This window comes from Loxodonta africana, chromosome 4 (genome assembly GCF_030014295.1).
Source record: "Loxodonta africana isolate mLoxAfr1 chromosome 4, mLoxAfr1.hap2, whole genome shotgun sequence".
Lineage (NCBI taxonomy): Eukaryota > Metazoa > Chordata > Mammalia > Proboscidea > Elephantidae > Loxodonta > Loxodonta africana.
This window is the reverse complement of record NC_087345.1, coordinates 166,721,006-166,736,189: the sequence shown is the minus strand read 5'-3', so window position 1 is coordinate 166,736,189 and position 15,184 is coordinate 166,721,006. Positions and strand designations below refer to the sequence as shown.

General features: G+C 37.5%; 1 protein-coding gene across 1 annotated transcript in view; it reads left to right on the top strand.

Annotated features, from left to right (window-relative positions):
- Nucleotides 1-716: 716 nt before the first annotated feature.
- The window catches only part of ENKUR (enkurin, TRPC channel interacting protein), a 41,039-nt gene continuing 26,571 nt past the window's right edge, over nt 717-15,184 (top strand). The window contains exons 1-2 of the mRNA XM_010590671.3: nt 717-812; nt 12,044-12,189. Of these exons, the coding sequence (XP_010588973.1) occupies nt 736-812; nt 12,044-12,189 (223 nt within the window). The 5' untranslated portion in view covers nt 717-735. The remainder of the gene's footprint in view (nt 813-12,043; nt 12,190-15,184) is intronic.

The following is a 15,184-nucleotide window of genomic DNA, read 5'->3' as shown; positions in this document are numbered from 1 at the left end:
CCTCAGCCGCCTCTGCGCCTGCGCCGGTGCGGGCCTCAGCGTCCGCGCGCCACGCCCACAGGCCCTCCCCCCCCGAACCGCCTCGTAAGTCACTCCCCTCTCGCGCTCCACCCACTCTCCACCCACCCCAGCACGCCGAGAGCCGCTGGCTCCCCGCCCCGCTCCTCGCTCTCAAAGTTGCTGGTGCGGCTGCGTGGCCTCGGTAGTCGACCGGGTCCCTGCAAGGGTTGGGGCTTGCGCAGAAGAGCCTTTACTGTGCGACGCCTGCGCACCGGCTGCGCTTCCCGACCGTCTCTAGTAAAAAAAGCTTCTTCTTTCGAAATACAGAGACAGAAAAGAGTAAAATTACTAAAGGGACGCCGTTCTCCAGCCCGCTACCCACAAAGGCACATATAAACAGTGGCTTCCACGTTGAACTTCTCAGGTAGAAAAAGGCACTGCAGAAAGAGGGAAGAAAGGAAACCTAGCCTTTCACTTCCCCGTCGCCTAGTAACGGTTTCCACAGCAACCGCATCGTCAATAACGCTAAGAAACTCCAAGAGGAATAGAAAGGGCATTTTCTTCGCAAGAGAGGGTAATTAAGAGGAGGTCAAAGGGGAATTGTGTGAAAGAGAGAAGCCCTGGTTTCTTAAGAAGGGAAGGGAGTAGTAAATGAAAGGGAAGGCGTGAAGGAACGGACGGAGATACAGTGAAAAAAAAAGTTCATAGTAGTTTTTAAGGGATCATTCGGTGGCCATGGATCCAACGTGCTCTTCTGAGAGCGTTTATAACCTCATACCCAGTGACGCGAAGGAGCCTCCCCAGCCTCCTAGGTATGTGGGTAAGCAGAGATTATCACTCGAACCAATAATTGGGAATAATTATTCTGCTTCAGGATTAAGTAAGCATACATATGTGAGTTTTAAAAAGAAATAAAATATATTGTTGTCTCAGTAAAGTAGCCTTGGGTGATAACTTCTTAGCGAAGAGACAGCAAGATCTAATGTATTGAGCATCTGACAGTTTACACAGAGGGCGGTTGAGCGCTCAGAGATGGCCATTTTATTATGTAAAACAGCCTCCTGTTAATACAGTATATAATTGTTTTGTGATTTGTCTAAGTGTCCGTACATGTTGTGGCAGACAACATATTGTGAAATTTCATGTTGCTGTTGAACAAATCACAATTTTATCACCCTCCACTGGATTCTCGATGTTTAGTTTCAGGCCTCAGTGTTATTTCTAACCGCACTGCTACTCCATCTCTAAAGGGATAGTACTTATTTTTTTCCTGAGATTATTTTCAAATGTAAATTCCCATTTGTTTCGGAGCCTTAATCATTTGATTGGTAACACAAAGCAGATGGACTAGATGATCATTAAGATCTTTTTCAGATTTAATAGTTGGGTGATGATCCCATGTGTGTCAGGGTAGAACTGTGCTCCATAGGGTTTTCAATAGCTGATTTTTCAGAAGCAGATCACCAGGCCTTTCTAGTAAGATGCGTCTGGTTGGACTTGAACCTCCAATCTATTGGTTAGTAGCTGAGTGCTTACCATTTGTGCCACCCAGGGACTTCTGTGCAGGTACTACTGTTATTGTGTGCCATCAAGTCAACTCCGACTCGTAGCGACCCTATGTGTCAGAGTAGAGCTGCCCTATAGGGTTTCCCAAGGAACAAATTGCCAGGTCTTTTTCTCCCACAGAGCTGCTGGTGGGTTCAAACCACCTACCTCTCAGTTAGCTGCCTAGTGATTAGCCATTGCATCACCAGGGCTCCTTTTACATAGGTGCTACCGGTTACCTTCAAGTTGATCCTGACTCTTAAATTCTGCAAATCTCAAAAAGATAACCACAAAGTAAGTGCTCCAGTTACTCTCCTTTGTAGAAACTTCTTAGAACCTTTTTAAATCTGTGAGAATAAAAGAAGTAATGAAAATCTTATTCCTGCTAGGACCTGAAATGTTTGCTGCCATTTAGCTTTCTCCTTTTCCTTATGCAAGTCAAAACCACATTGAAAAAGCAGTGAACTAAAATAATAATAATAATAAATAGGTTCTGCAACTAAATGGTTTTGAGATCTTGAACAAATTTTCATTTGTTTCTGAGCCTCAGTTTTCTGATCTGTAAAACAAGCTAAATGCCCTAGGTAATCTGTAGGGTTCCTTTCAAATCTAATAGTTATATTTACTAGCAATTACATAATAACACCTTCAACAAGTAGGCAACTCCTTCAACTTTATGCCTAAATGAATATCTGATTTTAATCAGTGCAGTACCTATATTGTATTTCTATTAGCTTTATGATCTCTAATAGAGATTGGAGAGAGGAAAGTAGTTATGATACAGTTGGAGGGTTTATAAGTATTTGAATTAAATATTGTTGAATGGACTTTTGGTCAGTAATTACTATATAACATACAAGGTAAAACGCCTCCTGTCTGTGATCCTTTGGTAAATTGTATTTTCTATAGAGTATTGAATATGAATATTCAGATATTTTATTAGTTATTCTGTTCAACTGTAGTTATACTGCATCTATATAGTTATAGTTATACTGCATCTAGTTGATTTTTTTCAAAAAATGTAGTAGGAACAGTCTTTATTCATTTGACAAGCATTACCTGAGCTCCTCTTGTGTGTATAATATTGCCCAAGTGTATCAGTTCTTAGGGATTGTTGGGCAGCACGAACTTCTTGGTTTTACTGTGAAGGGAAAAGGACTTGCAAGCAAAGAGATAGAAGACATCCCAAAGTGATGCCAAAAGAACCCTTTTTGTTAGAGTGAAGTCAACCTACAATGCCATCAACAACCACTGAAACCAAAAACGAAACCTGTTGCCATCGAGCTGATTCCGACTCATAGTGATCCTATAGGACAGAGTAGAACTGCCCCCATAGAGTTTCCAAGGAGCGCCTGGTGGATTCAAACTGCTGCCCTTTCAGTTAGCAGCTATAGCACTTAACCAGTACACCACCAGGACTTCCTCAACAACGACAGAAGCTTTTAATTTGATAGTATGGGATACATGCAAATCATTAATTTATAAAAACAGAGCACAATAAAACATTTAACCAGCTCTTTCTCAACACACCAACGTGAACTTATCCTGACGCAATCTCTTTACTAATAGTAAGAATTAAACATAACAAAAAATAAGTGTATTAAGCTACAAAGAAGCCCATTTGCATTACTGAATTATAAACCCAGCTCCAAGAAATACCACAGCAGCTTTCTTTTGCAGTACTGCCAAGATCATTTTCCAATTTCCACAAAGAGATGGATTCCTTCGGGAAATGAACAACTGATTACAGTATGATCTCACACTTCAGAGGTTATATTGTCTACTTGGGGAATTGAAATATAAACATTAAAATGTTGATTAACAACAAAGCAATATGTTATTGAGAACCCTAATGAGAGATGCAGGTACTAAATGCTATGAGAACTTAGAAGATGGTATATGTGACTGAATATATAGTATATGTGACTGATGGTATGTGTGACTGAAGTGAGGGGACTGGCACTTTCTAACAGTTGAATTATGAGCTGGGACTTAGATCTGAAAAGGTTAAAGTCTATGGGAAATCATGATTCAGTATTCACAATTTTAGTTATTCATTATGCAGAAAATGGTTTCTAATACATTCATCAAATTTGTCACCCTTCTATGGATGGCTCCAATTACTTAATATCACCAATTATTCTCTTGCTTGTTTGATTAAAGCAATATTCCTGTATGGTCTGAACAGTCCTTGGAACCATTACCTCCTTTCCTTGATACACGATACTTTTATTTATGCAGTCGACATTTCCGTTAGCATTTTGACAGTCACGTCCTACCATTGGCTCACATTGAAATTTCCACATAAATTATGACTATATTTGGCTTACCCATGCTATAATTTTGTAGCTGATTCTTTTCAATCTGAGTTCATCATTAATCTATGGAAATAGTTTCAAATTATGAATATTTCACACGTTCTGTTAACCAGCTTTGTGTCATTTACAAATCTGATAAGTATGTCTTTTACATCTCCATCTGTCATTGAGCAGGGCAAATACTTTGTACTTCAGTAGGCTACTAGAATACTTCCCTGTAGACTGACAGCAAAATTTTTTTGTGAGTGTTCAGTCAGCCACCCAAATGGATCTATCAGTTGTACCATCATACAGTTCATATTTCTCTATCTTTTCAGGCTTTGCTAGCATCAAGATGCATATTATTATTTCCCTAAGATATTTCCCTAATCAGTGAGTGTAATAATCTTATTTTTAAAAAGTGATGTTCATTTGCCATACCCTGGAACTCCGAACTGGTTAATGCAAACATTGCTTCTCTATGAACCTACTGAAATTCTCTCTACAGCTCTTTCAGGAATGGGCGTCAGGCTCACCAGTGTAGAATTTCAGGATGCACACTTTTTGCAAATGGAAATATTTAATGCCCTAAGCACCGTTTCTGATTTTCATTTGATTTAATGCAATTATAATTTCATTTCTGGACTTTTCCATTCTACTTGGACTATCTTCCATTAATTCAGCTTCCATACAGTTATACCTGTATTTTCTGAAATATTTGTAACATCTACTGTTTAAAGCCTGGTTATGTATCTGATTTAGTTGAGTAATTCCTTCCTTGGCTATTGTGAACTCTTAAGAAGGCATGATCACTTTCTCCTAACTTATATTTAAAGAAAACCCGTTGCCATTGAGTTGATTCCGACTCATAATGACCCTTTAGGACAGGGTAGAACTGCCTCATAGAGCTTCCAAGGAGCACCTGGTGAATTTGAACAGCCGACCTTTTGGTTAGCAGCCGTAGTTCTTAACTACTACGCCAGCAGGGTTTCCAATATTTAAAGAAAGTCGAGAATATTCCAAAGTGTTTGCTATTTGCATAATGAAATGTTATGCTAAAATTTCAATTGTTGCAATATATAGTCTCAGAGAGAGTTTTATAATTAGTGTTAGAAACCGTTATTCATATTTTTCACCTGCCAGGCTGTCTGTGCAGCCTTCCACAGGCATAACACTTATCTTCATCTCTCACATCATTTTTACCTAAGTGGTCTTCTCTTGCTTATATCTTCTTGAATATATATATCAAAATTTTGACCAAGACCTCATAGACTTCATAGTTCATATAGAAATTTGAAAATCACCAGGAAGAGCAAGCAACAACAGATGTGCTACAATAGAATCACATGAAAAATGTAGATGAATTGAAGGCCTGGGAAACTGGGACTTGGAAGGAAAAATTCCACAAGGCACTTTTCCCCTTCACACACGTGGATAAGAGGGAAAGGACATCCACAAACAAGATTTTTGTAAACAGGGAGAATTTCAGCTTCCATGTGCATTTACTTGTTTAATGTTTGTTCATTGTGGGTTATTGTCTCACGCTTATATTTCTATAGCTATAACATTGTGGTCAAATGTATTAGCAGCCCCCTCTGACACTTCATATATATTCCTGAAAGTGTTGCGAGAAGAAAATATACCAGCAATATTCCATAAAATTAGTTGCCAGAGAAATTTGTAGAAACGTGTGAACTTTTGTGAATGTTAGAGGTTTTTGGAAGGTTATTCCACTACAGAACAAGGTTCAATACCTTAAGCATGATGTACAATATATTGTATTATAAAAACCTGTTTTTTATAGGTCATGAAAGTATGTCAGTCTATGTCTGTCTCCTAATAACCATTTATACACCATCACTCAAATTCTTGGACAATAAGACTGTGTCTGCTGGGACACAGGTAAAGTCAAGTAAAGTATAGGGCTAAACAGTTTTAAAATTTAATCACAATGGCTATCTAATGATAATAACAACCAGAATACTACCACGATGACAACAAAGACTACTTCTAATATGTTCAGTGTGTTAGTGTTTACAGAGTACCAGGTACTGTTCTGTTTTTTTACAGTCATTATTTTATTTTATTTCATTTTCACAACAACCCTGTGCAGGGGGTAGTATTATTCCAATTTTGTAGATGAAACTCGGGCCCAGAAATTTGAGGCAGCTAGGAAGGGGAATAACTTCAACCAGTTTGCACACTGCCTTTTAGCCTGAGTAAATAATGCAAAACAAACCTAGTGAGCACTTTTTGCTTCAATGTATAATTTTTTAGTCATCAGATAAGTTATCATGTATCAGATATTACTAGTATTTATTTTTACACTATCTTTTTATAACAATAAGATTTTTAATTAAGATATCAAAACAAATTGAAAATAATTGTAGAAAAATAATGCCACAAATGAGGTTATACACCAGATGATGCTTTAAATTCCTATGTTTGCTTGATGTCTGATACAGATTTGACCCAGAGTTAATTATAAAGCAGCCAACCCACAGAGGAAGGAAGGCTCTTCACGTGGTCCTTTAAAGATCACTCACACTCAAAGTCACATTGTCCGTAAGAGCAAAGCAGTAGTCGAGGAGAAGCACAAGTATTCTTAGTATGGAACCAGAGAATCATTTCCTCCATGGCTCACAGAGAGTGGAGACAATGTGTGTAATGTAATGAATACAGATTTTTAGCGGCACTCTTAGAGTAAATACACAAAGATTCATAGATACGTCATTATAGACCAATGACCTAATGCTAAAATCTAACTGAATAAATGCAGTTTTGGAGGCATCAAAACATAACAATGAATACAGTTTTGGAGGCGCTGGGTATGCAGCTATCTGATTGTTTATTAATTCAAGGATAAATTTTTCCAATATCTAGGTCAGCACTGTCCAGTAGAAATACAATGTAAGGCACATACATAATTAAAAATTATCTAGCATTAACTTTGAAAAAGTAGAAATAAAACAGGTAAAATTAATTTTAATAATGTATTTTATTTAACCTGGCATATCTCCGATATTATAACTTAAGCATGTGGTACTAGCCACATTTCAATTGCTTAATAGCCACCTGTGGCTGGTAGCTACTGTATTGCACAGCATAGATTTAGTTGAATATATTAACTACATACCCTTTTGACAATCCATTGTATTTATTATTTCTCTCAACAGCTTGTGAATAGGTATCAAGCAGCATTAAGACTGAAATTATACTCAGTGACACATACCTGTGTTGTCTCTGAAGTGCAGAATATGGCTTTAGCAACCAGCTAAGCTAGGAGTAAAATTGACATCCATTTTGGATCATTGATTAGATGATGTAGTCATGAGATTGAATTGAAGATTCTCACTTCTCTGCCTGTAGGTGTGCTTAAAGGGGTATCTATGTGCATGTCAAAATTCTCCTCAAGCAGTAATTTGGGGTCTTTCTAACACAGTCCAGGCCTCAAAATTCCATACACTAAAGAAATGCCACAATAATTTTGACCTGAAATTAAAAAAAAAAATGTTATTAACCAGATGCCCATCTCACCCACTCAGGGTTAAAAAAATAAAAAATGCAATCAAGCACTCATAAACTGTCCCAACTTTGGGCTAGTATCATTTCTTTGCATACCCTTTAAGATAAACTCTTTTAAAAATATATCTGTAGGGACTTAGTGATGTGACTTACTATAAGGTGGTTATTGACAATAAACTAAGTAAAAGTTATAGTGTGCTTATTGAAGATGACAGCTGTACTTTTAAAACCGTTGATCTCTATCCCACACCTAATAGTAAATAGAAAGTAGGGCCAGTTGTCTAATAATGTCATCTTCTGAATCTTTATAATGGAACCACACCATCTAGAAAATAGAATAAAATGCAGCTATTGAAAAGAAAGAGTCAGCTTTACATGTACTAATAAAGATGTCACAGTATATTAAGTTTTTAAAATAAAGTTCCAATTCATAAGTAAATAGAAGTATATAAAGCAAAATTTATTCTGGGAAGTTGAGTAGGGAGATGGAGGGAACCAAGATTTTTATTAATTTATTTTTTTAATTAATCTGGAAAAATAATTATCATTTATATAGAATGGAATGTTTATCTTGTTTTCTATAACAGATGGGTAAGCATTCAGCTCACCAAAAAAAAAAAAGATATATTGAATCACAAGATTGCAAATTAAAAAAGAGGTAGGAGTACACATACCCCTGTTTTATCCCTGAGCAAATTATTAATCAAGAGACCATATCTACCAACCCCAACTTCAATGGGAATTTTAATGCACAAGTTTGGCTTGATGCTGTTTCCTAAAGATATTTAACGAGCTCATTCAGTTTGGACAATAATTGATTCCCATTGAGTTCATTGAGGAAAGGGCACTAAAAGCAAAAAACAGCATTTCTTCAAGCAAATTTATCCACCTAAGAGAATACAAGTTGTTAGAAGTAGTATAGCTGAACTTCTGCTTCCAACCAGTGATGATTACCCTCTCTCTTCGAACAATAAAACACCAGAAAAAAATATAGGAAACAATGGTTTTCAAACACTGGACAATAGGCAGCAAAGGGCAGTCGTCATATGGGAAGGTAAACAAATGATGTTAGCCCTACAAATGCCCCAGTGTACTCCCTGAAGAGAAATTCCCATGCCAAAGCCAAGAGAAGGAGAATCCAAACAAAACCCAGCAGTCTCCCTGAGTAAAGGAGATAGAGTTCAGAGTTTGGGGAGGCCAAAGCCACTCCAATTCACAGTGCAGAGTACTGGAGAGGAGAGAATTGCATAGACAGCTCTAGAGATCTTCAGAATTCCCCTCACGTCTTTGGTTAAGTAATGATCATCATATCTGTGATGAAACTACCAAGGCGAGGGGAATAATCGCCAGAAAGCAGCAGAGTCAGGTATAGTTTTTGCTTCCACCAGCCAATGTGGAAATGTTTCCTAACATACAGGACATTGAGTAGTGCGCGCAGAAACATATTGCTTCACTAGTGGTGCAAAATTAGAACTAGACTAAAGACTGTTTTTGACATGCCCTAAAACTTAAAAAGCAAGTCTTGAAGTGATTACACTGTTTCCAATTATCACAACTGCATTCCAGAAAAGCTAAAGAAATATTTAAAGGGAAAAAAATAGAAAACATAAGAAAATTTAGCAAAACAAGGAAAAATTCACAATGTTTGACATCTAATCAAAAATTACCAGGCATTCAAAGGAGCAAGAAAATACAATACATAACCAAGAGAAAATTCGGCAATACAAACAAACTCAGAAATTACATCAATGGGAGAATTAGTAGACAAGAATGTTAAAATAGCTGTTTTAAATATTTTCTATGTGGTCAAAAAGGCAAAGGAAACATGAGCGGTAAGATACAGAGAAAAGTAGAAGAGGAAAAGATATACCCAAATTTAACTTCTAGACAAAAAAAAAAAAAATACCATGTCTTAAATGAAAATACTATACTGGATGGGATTAACAGAAGCTAAGACACTGAGGAAGAAAATATAGGTAAATTTAAAGACAGCAATAGAACAAAATAAAATAACACATAGAGGAAAAAGACAAAAGGAAAAACAGGGAATTAGTTAGCTGTGAGACAATATCAAACACCTAACATAAGTGTAATTAGAATCCCAGAAGGAGAGGAGAGAGATGAGGAAATAGAAATAACCAAAAATGTGTCATGTTTGATGGAATCTCTAAATCCAAGAATACAATGAACCCCAAGCAAAAAAAAAAAAAAATTAAAACCATACAAAGGGACATTGTAATGAAATTTCTTAAAACCAATAATAAAGAAAAAATTCTTAAAATCAGCCAGAGAGAAAAGAAACATTACAGAGGAAGAAAGAAGGACATCAAATTTGTATTCAGAAACATTGCAAACCAGAAGTTAAAGAAAGCCCTTTATGCAGAAGGAAAATAGTACCAGTGGGAAATTTGGATTTATACAATTCATTGAAGAGCATTGGAAATGGTAAATATGTGGGTAAACATTAAGTTTTTTTTTTCTTTTCAAATCTCTTTAAAATATAATTGGCTATTTAAGGGGAAATTAATAACAACAAATTGTGGGTTTTATAACACATGTATATGTAAAACATTACAACAGTAGGACAAAGGTGGAGGGGGTAGATGAAAGTATTCTTTTGTAAGGTTCTTATACCATATGTGAAAACCAAACCAAACCTATTGCCACCAAGTCAATTCCAGCTCATAGCAACCCCAGAGGACAGAGTAGAACTGCCCCATAGGGTTTCCAAGGAGCAGCTGGTGGATTTGAACTGCTGACCTCTTGGTTAGCAGCCAAGCTCTTAACTAGTGGGCCACCAGGGCTCCTACCACATGTGAAGGGGTATAATATTATTACTTGAATATAGACTTTGATAAGTTAAACATGTACTGTAAACTCTAGAGCTCCAATAAAAATGAAACAACACAAGAAAAGCAAGGAAAGATAAAAAGAGGAAAAGATGAACAATGGAATATGTAGAAAACACTAGCAAAATGTTAAATTTAATCACGAGCGTAAAAAAGTCACATTAACTGTGAATGGTCTAAACACACCAAATAAAAGAGATTGAGAGCTTGTTAGATTGGTTAAACATTCTATCCTGTCTATAGGAAAACCTTTTAAAATAAATACACAGATAACTAAAAAGTCTAAGATTGGAAAAAGATATACTATGGAACCGCACAAAGGAATGGTGAAGTGGCTGTACTAATATCAGACAGAGTAGATTTTAAAGTACGGAATATTAAAAGGGTTAAGATTGTTACTGTATAATGATAAAGGGGTCAGTTTTTCAAGATGTAAGAATCCTAAGTGGTATTCACTTACAAACAAAACAGCAAAATATATGAAGCAGAAAACAAACTAAAAGAAGAAATAATGAAGTACACAATTACAGTCAGAAATTTTAACATCTCTTTTCATGGGGCTTTCAATAGTTAATGGAACAAGTAGACAAAAAATCAGTAAAGATATAGAACACTTGAAAAGCACTATCAACAAATTTGACCTAATTGTCATTTATAGAACACTCCAGCCAACAATACAGAATACGTTTTCTTTTCAAATGTATACAGAACATTTACCAAGATAGACTAAGCTTTGTGCCATACGACAAGAAACAAAATTTAAAAGAATTGAAATCATGCAAAGTCTATTCTCTAACCACTGTGGAAATAAATTAGAATCAGTTACAAAGATACCTGGAAAATCCTTAAGTATTTGGAAACTGGAAACCCTGGTGGTGTAATGGTTAAGTGCTATGGCTGCTAACCAAAGGGTCGGCAGTTCAAACCCGCCAGGCGCTCCTTGGAAACTCTATGGGGCAGTTCTGCTCTGCCCTATAGGGTCACTATGAGTCGGAATCGACTCGACGGCACTGGGTTTGGTTTTGGTATTTGGAAACTAAACAGTATGTGTCTAAACAGACTTCTAAGTCAAGGATATAAGGGAATTAAAAAGGTACTTTGAACTGAATTATAAGCACGGCATATGCAAATCTGTGAGAAGCAGCTAAAGCAGAGCTTAGAGGGAAATTTTTTAACTTTAAACATGTATATCAGAAAAGTATAAAGTTTAAAATCAAATATCTAAGCTTGCATCTTAAGGAATGGAAAAGCAAATTAAACCCAAAGTTAGGAGAAGAAATAGTAAACATCAGAGCAGAAATAAAAGAAATGAAAAACATACAGAGAAAAACAATGAAAATCTGGTTCTTTGAGAAGATCAATAAAATTAATAAACTCTTAGTCAGACTGATTAGCAAAACAAGAACACCAAGAAAAAAACAAACCCAGTGTTGTCGAGTCGATTCCGACTCATAGCGACCCTATAGGACAGAGTAGAACTGCCCCATAGAGTTTCCAAGGAGCACCTGGCAGAATCGAACTGCCGGCTCTTGGGTTAGCAGCTGTAGCACTTAGCCACTAGGCCACCAGGGTTTCCATGCAAAAACAAGAGAGGATAGAAATTACCAATATCAGGAATGAGGGAGATGACATCACTACCGATACTACAAAATTTCAAAGGATAATAAGAAAATACTATTTTTACCCTGGTAACTCTCAGGGCAAAGCTTCCATCTAGCTTGCCTGAGCTGATGGTCAGGGCTCAGATAATTATACACTTTGTTAAACTTAAATAATTTGTGCTAGAAGTTAATTGCTACACTTTTCTTTTTTTTTTTTTTTTTTTAGGTACACATCAGTTTTTAAGACAACTGTGAAAGAAGATGTTCAAAAAGCTAAAAATGCAATGAAAACTATGGGACCAGCAAAAGTTGAAGTACCTTCTCCAAAAAATTTCCTAAAGAAACATTCAAAGGAAAAAACTCTACCACCCAGTAAGTTTTATCATTAGTTTTAATAGTAATATTAACAAGTAACTAAACTAAAATTATATTGTTATTAAGTATGCACAGATGATAGCTACTTTGCCTCATATTAAGCAGAATTTTATTTAAAATCAGGAAAGGTGTGCATCGGGGTTGTATCCTTTCACCATACTTATTCAGTCTGTATGCTGAATAAATAATCCAGGAAGCAAGACTATATGAAGAAGAATGTGGCATCAAGATTGAGGGAAGACTCATTAACAACCTGTGATATGCAGATGACACAACCTTGTTTGCTGAAAGTGAAGAAGACTTGAAGCACTTACTGATGGAGGTCAAAGACCACAGCCTTCAGTATGGATTACACCTCAACATAAAGAAGACAAAAATCCTCACAATTGGACCAATAAGCAACATCATTATAAGTGGGGAGAAGATTAAAGTTGTCAAGGATTTCGTTTTACTTGGATCCACAGTCAACACCCATGGAAGCAACAGCCAAGAAGTCAAGTGATACATTGCCCTGGGCAAATCTGCTGCAAAATATCTCTTTAAAGTGTTAAAAGCAAAGATGTCACCTTGAGGGCTAAGATGTGCCTGATCCAAACCATGGTCTTTTTAGTCACCTCATATGCATGTGAAAGCTGGACAATAAATAAGGAAGACTGAAGAAGAATTGACACCTTTGAATTATGGTGTTGGTGAAGAATATTGACTATACCATGGATTGCCAAAAGAATGAACAGATCTGTTTCGGAAGAATACAGCCAGAATGCTCCTTAGAAACAAGGATGGAGAGACTTCATCTCATGTACTTTGGACGTGTTATCAGGAGGAACCAGTCCCTGGAGAAGAACATCATGCTTGGTAAAGTAAAGGGTCAACAAAAAAGAGGAAGACCCTCAATAATATGGATTGCCACAGTGGCTGCAACAGTGGGCTCAAGCATAATAAGAATTGTGAGGATGGCACAGGACCAGGCAATGTTTTGTTCTGTTGTACATGGGGCTGCTATGAGTTGAAACCAGCTCAGCATTACCTAACAACAACTTTGAGCATGTTATCAGGAGGGACCAATCCCTGGAGAAGGACATCATGCCTGGTTGTGTTGGTTAAGGTTGTGTGTGAACTTGGCTGGGCCATGATTTTCAGTGGTTTGGCAGTTATGATGTAGTCTGATAATTTTTGATCAAGACGCTTCCAATTTTCAGTTTGCACTGGGTCTTACAAATTATGTAGTTGATGCTTGTGCATAGAGAGTATGAATATCAGAAAAGGCTATCAGGAAAATGAAGAGTGGATGAAATAGGATCTGTTACAGGTATTCATCTCCATAATGAGATCTGATGTAATATAATCACCTCCATGGATATCTGTTATGAGCAGCCAGTTAGTTGAAAGGGACTTTCCTTGGGGGTGTGGCCTGCATCCAATATAGGTGGACTTTCTGGCAAAGCTTGTTGGCTTTTGCTAGCTCTGGATCTTGCAACTGGTTCCTATTCATCTGACTTCCAGCTCTTGGGACTTGAGGTAGCAGCTTACCTTACGATATCAGAACTTGTCAGTCTGTGAGCCACGGGCCTGATGTCTGACCTGCTGATCTTGGGTTCACCAGCCCCTGCAGCTGCGTGAGCCAGGAGAAGCCTCTAGCCTGTCCCACGGACTTGGGACTTTCCAGCCTCTACAACCACATAAGCCATTTCCTTGATATAAATCCCTATGTATGTTTCAGTGGTTTTGCTTCTCTAGAGAACCCAGCCTAAGATACTTGGTAAAGTAGAGGGTCAATGGAAAAGAGGAGGACTCTCAACGAGGTGAATTGACACAGTGGCTACACTGATGAGCTCAAGCATAGCAATGGTTGTGAGGATGGTGCAGGACCGGGCAGTGTTTCGTTCTGTTGTGCATAGGGTTGCTACGAGTTGGAACTGACTCAATGATACCTAACAACAACAGGAGAAAGTATTTTTCAACTTGCTTCTCTGATCTCTCTTGATAACACCCTCACCCTTTGTCATGGGATATAAGTTATGAGAGAGGATTGTGAGGCATGAAGTGTTGCCATAGGGAGAAGTAGTTTCACTTTTGTCAAAATGTACTCCCTAGCTGGGCTTGAGATGTTGTACTATTTCCTTGGTACCAGCAGACACAAAAAAGTCAACTTTTTTTTAAAAAAAGAAAGACTCATCTACTTGTACTCATTATTACCTTAAGACACCAGGAAAGCCTTAGCTAGGATGGGGGGAAGCTACTTCCATGAATACCTGTAACAGATCCCATTTCATCCACTCTTCATTTTCCTGATAGCCTTTTCTGATATTCATACCCTCCACACATAAGCATTAACTACATAATTTGTAAGGCCCAGTGCAAACTGAAAATTGGAAGCTCCTTGATCAAAAATTATCAAGCATTTCAAGACAGCAAAAGCAGAAGATTAAACCAAGTATGGGGCCCTTCTAAGCGTGGGGCCCTTTGCTACTTACTACACAGGGCACACACTCAGGAAATGGTCTCAGTCTGCACTCATTCATGAAGTCTCCTACTTTACATCTAGCTTATTTATAGCCCTAATTTAGGTGCCCTAGTGGCGCAGTGGTTAAGTGCTATGCTTCTAAAGAAGAGCTTGGCAGTTCAAACCCAGCCAGAGGCTCTGCAGGAGAAAGATCTGGCAGTCTGCCCTCATAAAGATTATAGCCTAGAAAACTGTGTCACATGGGGTCTCTGTGAGTTGGAAATTGATTCAACGGCACCTAAGAACAACAAATTAAGATCTGGGAGAGCGAAAGTCCATACTTGAGCCAAAAGTCGGCCTGGTAGTTCTTTCTCCAACTGGTAGTAACTTGTATTTTTTATCTCTTGGGGAAAAAAAGACCAGACAAGGTTTAGATTCAGAGAAATCGTGCCTGTTCGTCAGAAATTGTGGGGTTTAGGATGATTCCTATAATTGTTGTTTGCAAATAAAGTCGCATGGCTAGGGAATAAAAATGGTAAAGGATGTGGT